Genomic DNA, 13231 nt, shown 5'->3' on the forward strand with positions numbered 1-13231 from the left:
TTGGCAGCTGCCAGCTGCACCCCAAGCTCTTGTTGGCTGTCATTGGGATAGAGGCTGAAGCCAGTGTGTGTGGGCAAAGGTTTCTATCCCTCCGAGACCCCCGTATCTTCTCCCTCCTCCTCTTCCCATGATGCAGCCCCTCACCCAGCTCCCCTGGATGCTGGAGCACCCTGGGGACATCCCAATGCCATGGGGCAGGACCTACAACCCTGCCTGGCCGAGCCCATGGCAGCAAAACCAGAGCCAAACACAGAGGATGAAGATGATGGTGCTACAAGTGGGGCTGAAGTTAAATTATCTTCATTGTAGGCAGGCCAGCACCTTCCTCAGGGAGCACGATCCAGCTCCACAGCTGCACCAGCCGGGGGTCATATCTGCTCCCAGGCCAAAGGGAAACCGCAGCATTACCCAAGGGGAGGGTGTTGACCCCAAGGAGATAAGGCCAGGCAGGGGCTGCTCTCGGGATACTACCTGGGGCAGCAAAAGCAGTCCAGAAATTCCCCTGCCCCTATGGGGTATATCCTAGGGGAACAGCATCACCCCTTCCAGCCCCATAGAAGTTCAAGTCCAGCATCAGGGCACCAAGCAGCCCGTTTCCACATGGCTAAAAGTGGAAAAAACATATTTTCCCCTCCTTCCCAGGGTTCCAGCTACACCTCCAGATGGTCCTCAGGGCTCAGTACCATCTTCACTCCTTCCATATCAGATAAATGCAGCAGCACCCAAAATAGCCGGCAGCCACCTTGTCAGGAGCCGGCAGCCTAGGGTTAATTCCTCCCATACCTGAGCTGACATTTCAATGCTATTACACAATTATGGAGATTCCTACAGTAACCCTAGAACTTCCCATCAGTTTGGGAAGCTTCTACCTCCCAGAGGGTTGTTTTCCTTCTCAGGGGTGCACCCCAGTTCCCTCCACCCCAGTGATAACGGAGAAAAAACAATCAAAATTACCTGATTTTTATTATGTAAAAATGTAACTTTTATAAAAAGTTTATAAAGCAAGTACAAGGCATGTTTGCAGAAACTCACCTTCCTGCACAAAAGGTACAAAAAGTTATACTCTAGTATAGAGCTCCACAATATACGAGGCCACAGCCCCAGAGAGTTTGGTTCATACTCGAGGATGTTTGTCCCCCCTCCCCAAAACCCCCTAATCCCCACCCCGCCATCCCATTGAACACCTTTAAAAAAAAGGACTCGCTGCTATAATCCAAAAATATATAGACAACCTCCTCTTCATCATCAGTCTGTCTTAAAAAATATCTCATGTGAGCCCGGATCCAAAGCTGGCATGCTGAGCTCCGTGGGTGGGATGCTGGCGGTGGAAGGCTGGGGGGGGTCGGAACCAGCTGCTCCCCACTCGCGGTGCCCGGGCCCGGGGGAGGCGATGTTGGGGCCGGTAGGTCGCAGACAACCCGGCGCCACGGAGGAAGCTGCTATTTACCTCCGGCTGATAACGAACCAGGAACCGACCCTCGCTGCCTGTTTGCTAATTGGCACCGGGAGGTGAGAGAAGAGAGGGGGAGGGAGAAAAAAAAAAAATAATAGTGGTAATTAGTGGGGTGGTAAGTGGGGTTGGGAATGGAGATTTGGGAAGAGGGGATGGGAGCCAGGAAACCAAGTTTCTCAGGGATGGTATCTGGCCCTCGGTTGGCGATGCTGGGGGTGGGTTGGTGCTGGTTGGGGGCTGGGGTGCAGGTGAGAGACATAGGGAGGGATTGCAGAAAGGGGGAGCACTGGTCTGCATTGTTTGGGTCGGTATCGGGGGTGGGTTGGGGGAGATGGACTGGGGTGCGAGTGGTGAAAAACTGGGGTGCGAGGGGGAACTGGGGAGAGGGGAGTATGAGTTGCTGGGGATCGGTCCCCTAGGGACTTTGATGCTGGGGGCGGAAGGGGAGCCCGGGACGTCACCTGGGATGCGGGCATATGGGGAGGACTGGGCTGTGGATCGCGGTGGCGGTGGTGACTGGGGGCGACACTCACCTGATGGAGGTGGCGTTAGTGACACAAACTTCTCTCGTCTTTGGTGCGGAGTTCTGAGGCGAGTTCAGCCGCCTGCGGAGAGAGGGGACAGGGCTTAAGATCACCCCGGCCGCTGGTGGTCCCTCCTCCTCCCCATTCCCCACCGTGCCATGACTCGCGGACCCTGCAGCACCCCCGTCCCGACTTGTTATCACCTCCAACCTAACACATCCTCTCTCCCCCAATCGACATACCTAGCCCCCAGGCCGAAGCGACCCTTACCTTAAGGGAGAGTAGGGTGGCCTCGGAGGAGGGGTCGCAGCCCTTAGACCCCTCCTCCAGTACGATCTGGAGGTCGAAGATGTAGTCTATGACGTGCTGCAGGATTTCCACCTGGCTCACCTTGGTGCCTTGAGGGATGCCCGGCACCAGCTCCCGCAATTTGGAATAGCAGTCGTTCATATCGTAGAGCAAGTTCATGGGCTCTTCCAAGGCCGGGCTCTTGTTGTGGCTGCCTCGGGCGATGGCCAAACTCTGCTCCGAGAGGCAGCAAACGGCCTCGTAGCAGCTCCGGACAGAGCGCACCGGGCTGATGGCTTTCATGCTGGACTCAGATCAGGTCTGGAGATGCAGGGCAGGGGATGCCTAGGAGCCTCAGCGGCTGTCGCGGCAGCGGGGGTTTTGCTGGGACCTCCGAGCACCAGGACCGCCAAAGAGGGCAGCTCTGAGAGCCTTAACTCTCACCCTTGGATCCCAAACTTTCGTATCTCCGGCAGATTGGGGAAGGTGGGGGGGGGGGGGGGGTGGAAGGCACCCGCGCCGCCTTTATATAGGCAGCGCTACTTGACCGCGCCCACTACATGCAAATTATGAATAACACAACCCCTTTTTATGTAAAATAACCATTAATCTCTTCCCTTTTATGTAAACGAAGCCCTAAACCCCGCCTCCGAATGTCAATGCAGTATCAAACTCCGCCCCTACACATAAATGAAGCCTTAAATCCCCTCTACCTCACCCCCGTCCTCCCCAGCCCCCCAAACTGACCCTTGATGGCCAGAATGGCCTGACGGGTGATGACATGTCCACACAAGTCTCCCTCCTCATAGCCAGACCCCCCAAACCTCTTGGAGATTACCTCTCCCTAAACCCCTTCAACACCCCAGCACCCCCAAACTGTCCTCTTCCCCTTCCTAGTCAATTCCCCCCTTTTTAGACAGGACTGTGGGGTCTCCCCTCTCCCGACCTCCCTGTTTTAAGGAAATTAGTGCCGCCCTTTTCCTCATTCCGCTTCTCATCTGACCTCCAGACTTTCTGGCGTCAGGAATTATCTTGTGACCAGCAGAAAAAAATTAATTGCGGTAAAACTGAGGTTACGATGGAGAAACCAGATTTAGGTCAGCGCCTGTGAGAGGCCTGGAGGGTTTTTTATTTTGTGGAGGGGAGAGGAGATTTATAGTCAAAGGGGTTATCCCAGTAGAAGTGTGTGTGTGTATGGGGGGGGGGTGGGGGGTGGTATAAAGGAAACTGCCCTTCTGAACCATCGCTGCCTCAAAACTTATAGAATCAGAGAATGTACAGAGAAAAAGGCCAAGTCTGGAGCGATCTGGGGTTCCTGGTGGGTGTCACTGCAGCGGGTGGCACATGGAGGGGTCCCACAGAAGTGACGGCCCTGCAACACCCAGATTGTGAATCTGCCTGAGCCCAAGGAGAAAAATCTCACTCCCCCAAATACTGACTTTGGTGGGATTTAGTTGTTGGGAGTGTAATGGGGGCTTGGTAATGAAGGTGCAGGAAGGGAATATTGCAGCCGAGAGGGTTGGGGGCACCCTGGGACCCTGCTCGGCCCGGGGGTCCCACCTAAGGAGGGGTGCAAGGGGGTGGGGGTACACGCACCTGGACCAAATGACTCCTGCTCACTGCATCAATTTATTCTAGATTTGCCCAAATCCCAGTTTAGTAGTGCTGGGGTTTATTTCCACCGCCGACAAAGGCGTCTGGGGACTGCAGGCTGGAGGGCACCCCTCCTCCCCGCATCTGCCCCAAGCCATGAGCTGCTCGACAAAGGAACTTGAAAGCAGCATCCTACACTTTTTGGGGCTGGATTATTTTTATATATTTTCTTTTCCTCTCCCGCACCCCCCCCCCCCCCGGTTATGAATTTCATGGGAAATCACTTCTGTGTGAAGGATAGCAGATTGGGAAGAGGCATAATTACCCTCATTAACCTGTTTTGGAGCAAGAGCCAACAACCAAACTCCCGTTCCAAAAAAAAAAAAAAAAAGAAAGAAAGAACAAAATAAAAAGGATGGAGACATCTTTTAAAAATAAGTGATAAATGTAAAACTTAATGAAATCAACACAGATTTTTAAAATATTTACAAAAAATTTAGAAACTCTTTTCAGACCACCACCTGAATCCTTCTTATGACTTCCCCTCAATACAAAACAGCAACGTACAGCCTCTGCTTATTCCCATACACCCCCTCTCCGTTCCCAAGGGATGGGGGGGGGGGGGCGCTGAAAGGTTTCAGAGGGACTGTGGGGGGAGCTTTTGTTTGCAGGGGGGTTTTGTTGGCGGTGGTTCCCACAGGCCTTGCCTGGGCGGCGGGACCCGCTGCCTTTGCCCAGCTGTGGCCCGGGCCCTCCAGCTGTGTTGATCTAACTCCCGGCCCCAGACAGCCTGGCGCCAGCCCTGCGCACGTCATGCATTCACAGAGGGATGCGTGGCCAAGGCAACCTCTCCCCCGCACACCCCCCCGCATCACCGCCGCCGCCACGGCCACGCTGCCGCCATATTCCGAGGGGTTTCATCCCAATCCTGGGATACGCCGAAAGTGTGAGAGGGCTGGGAGCACACGGATGTGTTTATCTGATCACCCCATGTGTGTGTCACAACCCCCCCATCCCCCCGGATGGGTCACTTTTGACTGGAGGGGATCACTTTTAGGGCGCTGCTGCAGCGGCTGCTCCAGGTTTGGGGTGTCCTCACACAGTGGCTGCGGGGGGAGCAGATTTCTTGGCGTGGAGGAGAGAAAATGGGGGAGGAAGGGAGTGGAAATGCTCTGGAGCATGATGATTTAATGGTGAAAGGGCCTGCACTGGGTGTTTTATTAAAAGGAAAACTAAAAGAAGTAGAAGAAGCAGGAGCTGGGATTATCCACCTCAGCAAGCATCGCAAAATGATACCAAGTCCCCAGGGGGAAGGGTAACCATGTATCTCACTACAGCTCCGCCACTGCTCCCCACTACCTTTCCCCTTTTCCTGGGAAGAGATCGTTAATCCCAGGGGATTTTCCCATGCTGCAAATACCTGCAGAGGTCCTCTAAGCTTGGCAGGGGGCCTCATAAGCAGCTGCTTCCCCTCGCCCCAAAATAATCTACCCCTTGGGCTTGGTTTGATTTTTTTTTTTTCTCTCCTGCAATAAGTCGGTACAGGTGGCGGGATGTAACATGGAGTGGAAACGGCCAGACTCGGCTTGGCTGCTGCAGGGCAAGGAGGGCGTGTTTGGGGGTCCCTGTGTCTTGGGGAACACCACCAGTATTTTGGGGGGAATTTCTTGTGTTTTGGAAACTGGAGGCTATCTGGAAGTAGTGGCTGTGGGGAAGGGATTTGGATAGGAGAGAAGAGGAACAGAGATGTGGCAGGGTTCCCAAGGCAGCTACAAAGGGAAGGGCTCTTCCCCAGGGGTCATCTGGATTCACTTTCAAATGGGGCTGAGGTATAAATCCCATTTAATGGGGATCTTCAGAGTCCTTCAGAATCCTTCAGGAGCAAGGGAAGCTGAGGGACCTTGTGCTGGCTGTGCTGCAGCTCAGCACAACATGGGAACAAGAGCTCAGAGATTAATTAATGGATTTCTGGGGATGCTTCAAGCTAGCCCCCCAGCCCGGGCACCCACGTGGCACGGCACAACAGCAATCTGAGGGAGTTTTGGTGCTGGAGAAGAAATCTAGATGGATGCTCAAGGGAAAAAAGGGATTCTGGCTTTTTAACAGGGGTTAAAAAGACCTCTTTCCAATCTTACTCCCAAGGCCATGTTGGCATGGGGAGGCAGTCCTGTGGCATTTGGTGATCCTGCTGAGCACTGGGTGCCAGCTCTCTTGACACCTCAATTCATGCTGGGGCTGAGTGCTCCTGGATGGACAGGATGGTCAAGGAGAGGCAGGGACAAGCATTGTGGCCCTGCTCTGGCCATTGGTCAGGTGGAGAATGTGCTGAAAAGTTCCTGAGCAGTTTGCCAAACCCTGCCTGGGGTCCCTGTATCTGCAGTGACACCCCTATACTAAGCTATGATGTCCCAGATTTGGGGTGTTTCAGGATCAATGGGGATTATAAATTGGAGCTGGCAGATTGGATGAATGGATGGATGGATGGATGGATGGATGGATGGATGGATGGATGGATGTCAGAATCCGCAGCCCATGCAGAAAGGAGCCTGGCCCTAGCCACCTGTGTGCTCTCCGTTTACCTCCCTCACCCACCACAGGGACCCTCTGCTAAAGCTACACAATTCTGGAGGCTCTGTAGTGGGCCATGAACGGGGCTGGATGAGCAGACAAATGGCAGAGAATTAGGGGGGGAAAAGGAGAGGCACTGCTGGGAAAGTACACCCGAAAAGCAGCAGTGAGGTACTCCACCCCCCCAAGCCCTGTCACCAGGAGACCTGATCCAGCCCTGGGGAATGTGCAGCTGTTTGTGCAGGGGATTTGCCCCAGGGACCACTCAGCCTGAGTGTCCCATCCCAACCCAGCCTGCAGGCAGCACCCAGGACACTCCCTGCTAGTGATCATTAGGGACCAGAGTGAACACCATGAGGCATATTACCTTGTTCCAGAGTACCCAGGGGAGGGAGAGGAACAGTCTCATCCCTCTGTAAGGGAACCAGGAACCATGACATAAACTGTGGTCAAGCTGCTCAGTCACTGGCCATGCCTCAGTTTCCCCACATTTCCTCTCATCCAAAGCCCAGTCAGGAGCAGAGCTATGTCTCCATCTCCATCACCCTCAGAGCCAGAGGGAACCACATATTCCCATGAGGAGTCAGAGCTGCTTCTTCAGGGCAAACCCTGGACACCTCTGCTCCCTGCAGAGGCGAGGCCGGGACATTTGGAACATCCCCGGGTAGTATCCAGAGTTGGGGGAGACAGTAGGGCTGGGAGTCATGCAGGCCCAGGCGATGTTGGGCAGGCAGAAGTGGCTGTTCCCAGTGCCGGCACTCCCCACACAGCTGCTTCCTGCTGCCCTATCTCACGGGCACATCTGGGGAGTTGGGAACAGCTGCCACTGCTGGCGCTTCCTGCGCTGACCCCCTTGCCCTTGCCACCATTCTCACACCTCCCCCCAGGGCTGGACAGAGCCCACCCCTTCCCCTCTCCACCTCTGACACAGCAGCAGCCCCTCTGAGTCCCATCTGAACCCTGAGGGGTCTTTTCCCTCCCAGGTCCATTTTGGGGCACCCAAATGATGCCAACGTTTGGGGAAACTGGAGCATCACACCCCCATGTTACTCCAAGGGGCCCAAAACTGATCAGCTCATGCCATGTGACCCCCATAACCCAGGCCTTGGTGGAGGGGACCACGTGGGTATCCCCAGCAGAGTAGGTGATGAGGTGCTGTGCCACTACTGGAGGTACGCTCACAATCTGGTGCTCTGCTCCCTTCTTCCTCCAAGTTTTTGCTTCCTCCCTTCCCAAATTGCATCCATCGAAATTGCATCCCTGCAAAAGGAGGAGGAGGAGGATAGGGTGAGGGGTGCAAAGGCTGCAGGTGTGAACAACCCTGCTTGCCCCCTTGCTGCTGCGGGTGTGGAGACACTGGGCTGACTCAGAGGAGCCCAGGCCCCGCTGTCACTGCCAGGGTGACAGCAAGGCAACTCCTGCCTCCTACGTTATCCTCCCAGAGCTGGCATGTGGCAGCAGGGGAGCAGTGGGCACCCAAACCTGGCACCATCTTTGCCACAGCCTCCCCACAAATGTCGGGTGCTGCAGCCCTGGCACAGTCCTAAGAGGGGAAACAGACATGGGGAAGAGGAGCCCAGTCTGTGTTATATGGGAGTCCCAGAAGGAGTTTTGCTGCTCCCTGCAGACCCTGCCCTCAATCCCTCCCTTTCTCAGTACCCCAAATTCCTCCCTCCAGGTCCTGCTTTTCTGCAGGGTTTGCCAAGCTGCCTTATTACACTCAGAGACTGTTACAACTCATCACATCCTCCACCCTGCATTGCCCAGCCCTAAATCGTACCAACCCCAGCAATCCTCCTCCAGAAAACCTGATGCACACCCCCAAAACCCTTAAACCCCCCAGATCCTCTCCAAAACCCAACACAAGCCCCTGGCCAAGCCACCCATCCCCACTACCCCCAGAAAGCCACATTGCACAGCATCACAAAGAACAGCCCCTCCATGGAAAAACATGGAGGGGGGTGGGGGAAAAGATGTTTTATCTGGGCCTCCATCTGCCCCTAATAAGGCTGGTTTATTTTTAGTGGAGGTGAAAGCCAGAGCAACCAGCTCAAGAGCTTTTTCCACTCACATCTGCATTTGTAAAATTTGTGTTTCCTGTTGTGGTTTCGGGGCTTTTCAAACCTGCCCAAATTGTTATTTTCTTTGCTTTGCAAAGGGTGCCACAGATCCCTCCCTCTGTATCCTCAGTATATCTTGCCATCATCTCTTCCCCAACCTCCCCTCTATAACCTCTCCATTCATCTGGCCCCTGACATGCCAAAGTCTTGGAATGGGATCCAAGCCTCCCCATGGGGCTGGGATGCTGGTGGAAGTTCAGACTGGACCAAATAATTTCTGTCCCAGATCATGCCTTTTCAGTCTCAGCATGGGATGAGAAGCCACTCTTAAGACCCTGAGCAGGGAAACTGGCAGGGATGGTGTCAGTGCTCTATTTGGCAGATGGGCCTCCGCAGCTTGTTCATCCCCAGGGGCCTTTGGGTTGTGTGGTCATGCTGGGTTTAAGCAGGAGTGGGAAACAAAGGTGGGGGGTGAGGGTTGTGCCCTCACTCTGCTGGGAACCCACTCCACAGGGATGGACCCAATTAATCTCAGGTGGGCCAGGGAATGGAGTAGGTTTGGCTTGGCTCAGGCACTGGGGGAAGACACCTGGATGTACTCCCCAGTTTCTTCTGACACAGTTTTCATCCTCCTGGAGCAGATGCCACGTGAGGTGCAGTGGCAGGGTGAGGAGGGGCTCTTTTGTCTTTCCCCTTCTTTTCCACATCCCTGCAGGAAAGGGGGTACATGAGGGTGCCCCCTCAGTACTCCTCTAAACCTACTGGAGCTGTGGCTGCACAATCCAAGGACCCCTGAGGAGCGGCCAAACTAGGGGTTCCCATTCCCAAACCCCAGTGCTGAGACCGTCCCTGCCTCAGTTTCCCTACTCAGAGTTTAAAGGCAGCTTCTACCTCTCTTGTTGGGAACGAAAGCCAAAATCCAGGCCTGGAATGGTCCAGCCCCAGTGGTCCAGGGGTTTCTCCATCCTTTGGCCCCTCTCCTTATTCCAGCAACCAGGGATGGGGGTGCAGGGGTCCTGGGGGAACCACTCACAAAGCATTATATCTGGCCACACCCATGCCAGTCATCCCCTTCTGTGAAACCCCATTGTGGTTGCCCTGTCCAGCACCATTCCTTGGGATGTTGAGGATGCTGGAGTGCAAATCTGAAGGCAAGGGTCTCCTGTCCCTGTCCCCAGCTCATTCTATAGAGACAGCTGCTGCACCAGCTGTGGGGCCAGGTGCCGGAAGCAAACATGAGCTTGCTTTCTCACTGCTTTTAGTTACTTTTTTTTTCACTCTCTGTTCACCCAGGGAACTTCACTTTCTTCAAAAATGTGCCAGTGTGTGTTCCCATTGTGGGGCTGGGGGCAAGTCCCATGCTGGACTCGGCCAGGGAAATGTGCCAGGGACGTGACGGCATCCTCTGTGCCCCATCCATGGAATTGGGGGAACATCCAGCAGAATGTGGGAACCACAGGTGCTTACAGCCTGTATGTCCTGAGCATGTCCCTGAGCATGCCTACGCTCGTCCCTTCTGTACCCGTGTGCCATCCCCACCTGGACGGCAATGTACTATGTTTCGTGTGCGCACGATTTACCGTATGTACGGCTCGTACCGTAAGTGCCGTATAGGCACGCACAATTCCCCCGCCGGGCGGGAGCCAGTGCGGCTCAGCACTGACATCCGGTGGGAGAACTCGGCGCTACAGCTTCTATGGCACACGGACACACGGACATGGCGCCCACGGACACGGGTCTGCCCCCTCCAGTCCCCCGGACTGCTGCCCCTTGCATCTGCCCCCACAATAACCATTAGCCCCAGGAGCCTCATGGACTGCCCAGCCCCTCCCCTATCACCAACTGGGGCCCAACCCCCAATATCCTTCCCTGCGGCAGACCACAGGCCCACCTCCCCCAGACAGCACCCATGGGTGTGTCCCCACCCCCATCCAGCGACCCACCAGAACCCCCACCAGCCACAGCCATGGGACAGAGTAGGGCTCACAGACCTTTAATCAGAGGGAGCAATGGGCACTGTGGAGTGGCAGGACAGCCTAGAGGACATGGGGACAGCCCAGGGGAGACGAGGCAGCCCCTCAGGAGAAGATGGGATAGGTGACCCTAGTGCCCCTCAGGCCACAAGAGGCCCCAGGCTGCTTGTACAGGTACTGCTGGTGGTAGTCCTCAGCATAGTAGAAGTCCCCGGCTGGTTCAATGGTGGTCGTGATGTCCCCACGCCTCTCTGCTCCCAGTTCCTGGGACAGTCTCATGGCAGGGGGAGCCTGGAGGGACCCCCCCCCACCCCACTGTCCCACACATGACATAGCTAGGGCGGGGTCTTGTCCCATACTACCAAGCTGGGGAAGGTGGCTGGTGTCACAGTGTCCCCAGAATGCTTCATAGTATCACATTGTGGGGGGGGGGGGGGGGGGGGGGGGGAACCAGTGTCCACAGGGGGATCACAATATCTCTCTGCCGCATTGTGGCCACAGAGCGATACTGCAGCTGTGCCCCGGGCCGGGCCGATCCGAAGCGGAACCGGGCCGAGGCGAGCCGAAGCGGGCCGGGCCGAGCCGAAGTGGGAATTGGGGAAAAAAACGGGAATTGGGGAAAAAAAACAGGAATTGGGAAAAAAAGCGGGAATAAAGAAAAAAACGGGTATAAAGAAAAAAACAGGAATTAGGAAAAAAGCGAGAATAGGGGGGAAAAAAAGGGAATGGGGAAATAAAACGGGAATCGGGGAAAAAAAAATTGGGTTAAAAATGAGGAAAGAGACGAAATTGGGGCAGATTTGGGGGAAAATGGTCCAAAAAAGGTAAAAAGTTTGGTCAGATTTGGGTAAAAAGTGCCCAAAATGAGCAAAAAAGGCCAAAGTTTGGGGTAAAACCCAGAAAAAAATTCAAAATTAATCCAGATTTGGGTCCAAAATGGCAAAAAAAATCCAAAATTAATTCAGATTTGGGTCAGAAATGGCCAAAAGTTGGGGAAAGGAGGAAAAAGGGGGAGAAAATTGGGTGGAAAAGGGGCAAAAAAGGGAAAATGAGGCCAAATTGGGGGGAAAGTAGAAAAAAAGGAGAAAATTTTGGGGAAAAACCGGGAAAAAAAAGAAAATCTGAAGAAAAAGGGGAAAAAGAAGAGACAAAATTTGGTGGAAAAGTGGAAAAAAAGGAGAAAATTTGGGCTAAAAAATGGAAGAAAGAGATAATTGGGAAAAAAACGAGAGAAAAGGAAAAAATTTCGGGGGAAAGTGGAAAAAAAAAAAGAAAATTTGGGATAAAAATGGAAAAATAGGACAAAATTTGGGGCAAAAATGGGTGAAAATTCCAAAATTTGTCTGGATTTGGTTCCAAAGAGGCCCCAAGGAATCAAATGAGGCCAAATTTGGGTCAAAAACGGAAAAAACAGAGACAAAATTTGGGGTAAAAATGGGGTAAAAAGGGAAAAAAAAAGAATGAGATTGGGGCAGGTTTGGGTCCAAAGATGCATGAAAGGTTCTTGAAAGACTTCCAGAAGGTTCTGGAGCCATCCCGGGGGGTTCTACATTATCCTGCATGGTGCTGAGTTGTGCCGAGGTTCCAGACCACCCTCGGGGTTCTAGACTATCCTGCCGGGTGCTGAGCGCCTTCCAGAAGGTGCTTGATCCGTCCCGAGGGTGCTCAGCACCATCCCGAGGGTGCTCAGCACCATCCCGAGGGTGCAGGATGAGTGCCGATTGTGCTCAGCATCATCCCGAGAGTGCTGAGCACCACCCAGAAGGTGCTGGATTCGTCCCGACGGTGCTGAGCACCTTGCAGAAGGTGCAGGATACGTCCCGAGGGTGCTGAGCGCCTTCCAGAACGTGCTGGATGCGTCCCAATGGTGCTGAGCACCTTCGAGAAGGTGCAGGATCCATCCAGAGGGTGAGAGCACCTTCGAGAAGGTGCTGAACTCGTCCCGAGGGTGCTGAACGCCTTCCAGAAGGTGCTTGATCCGTCCCGAGGGTGCTCAGCACCATCCCGAGGGTGCTCAGCACCATCCCGAGGGTGCAGGATGAGTGCCGATTGTGCTCAGCACCATCCCGAGGGTGTTCAGCACCATCCCGAGGGTGCAGGATTGGTCCCGAGGGTGCTCAGCACCATCCCGAGGGTGCAGGATTGGTCCCGAGGGTGCTCAGCACCATCCCGAGGGTGCAGGATGTGTCTCGATGGTGCTCAGCACCATTCCGAGGGTGCTCAGCACCATCAGGAGGGTGCAGGATGAGTCCCGAGGGTGCTCAGCACCATCCTGGGGGGGCTCAGCACCATCCCGATGGTGCTCAGCACCCTCGGGACTCATCCTGCACCTTCTGGAAGGCGCTCAGCACCCTCGGGACCTTTGACCCTGTTCCCGTTGATCCCATTACAGTTTTTCCCAATTTCCGACTCTCCTATAATTCCCTTTTTTTTCTTTATTCCTTGTTTGTTGTTTTCTTTCCCGTTTTTTTTCCCCCGATTTCCAGGGTTTTTTTCTTTATTCCCGTTTTTTCCCCCCGATTCCCGTGATTTTCCCGATACCCAGTTTTTTCTTTATTCCAGTTTTTCCCCCCACCCCCCGATTCTCGGTTTTTCTTTTCCTGATTCCCGGGATTTTCCCTATTCCCCGTTTTTCTTTATTCCCGGTTCTTTTCCTCCAATTTCCGATTTTCCCCCACTTCCCATTTATTTATTGTGCCGGTGTTAGCAGCGGGGCAGAGACAGGCGGGGGCCGTGTTCCGCCGTCGGGCGGCTGTGGTGGTGGACGCGGGG

General features: G+C 54.3%; 1 protein-coding gene across 1 annotated transcript; it reads right to left on the reverse strand.

Moving 5' to 3' along the window:
* Positions 1–944: 944 nt before the first annotated feature.
* ID3 (inhibitor of DNA binding 3) lies at positions 945–2855 on the reverse strand. The gene is made up of 3 exons (XM_023941079.2): positions 2248–2855; positions 1987–2058; positions 945–1492 (listed from the first exon to the last, which is right to left on the reverse strand). The coding sequence occupies exons 1-2, from the start codon at positions 2566–2568 to the stop codon at positions 2002–2004; spliced, it is 378 nt and encodes a 125-aa protein (XP_023796847.1). The 5' UTR covers positions 2569–2855; the 3' UTR covers positions 945–1492; positions 1987–2001.
* Positions 2856–13231: the final 10376 nt, after the last annotated feature.

This window comes from Cyanistes caeruleus, chromosome 26 (assembly GCF_971803275.1).
Source record: "Cyanistes caeruleus chromosome 26, bCyaCae1.hap1.1, whole genome shotgun sequence".
Lineage (NCBI taxonomy): Eukaryota > Metazoa > Chordata > Aves > Passeriformes > Paridae > Cyanistes > Cyanistes caeruleus.

Bases quoted from the DNA above. Each gene is read 5' to 3' on its own strand.
- ID3 (XM_023941079.2), bottom strand. From the start codon at position 2,568: ATGAAAGCCATCAGCCCGGTGCGCTCTGTCCGGAGCTGCTACGAGGCC. The intron at 2,059-2,247 runs GTAAGGGTCGCT...CTCTCTCCGCAG, and splicing joins CCACCCTACTCTCCCTTAAG to GCGGCTGAACTCGCCTCAGA.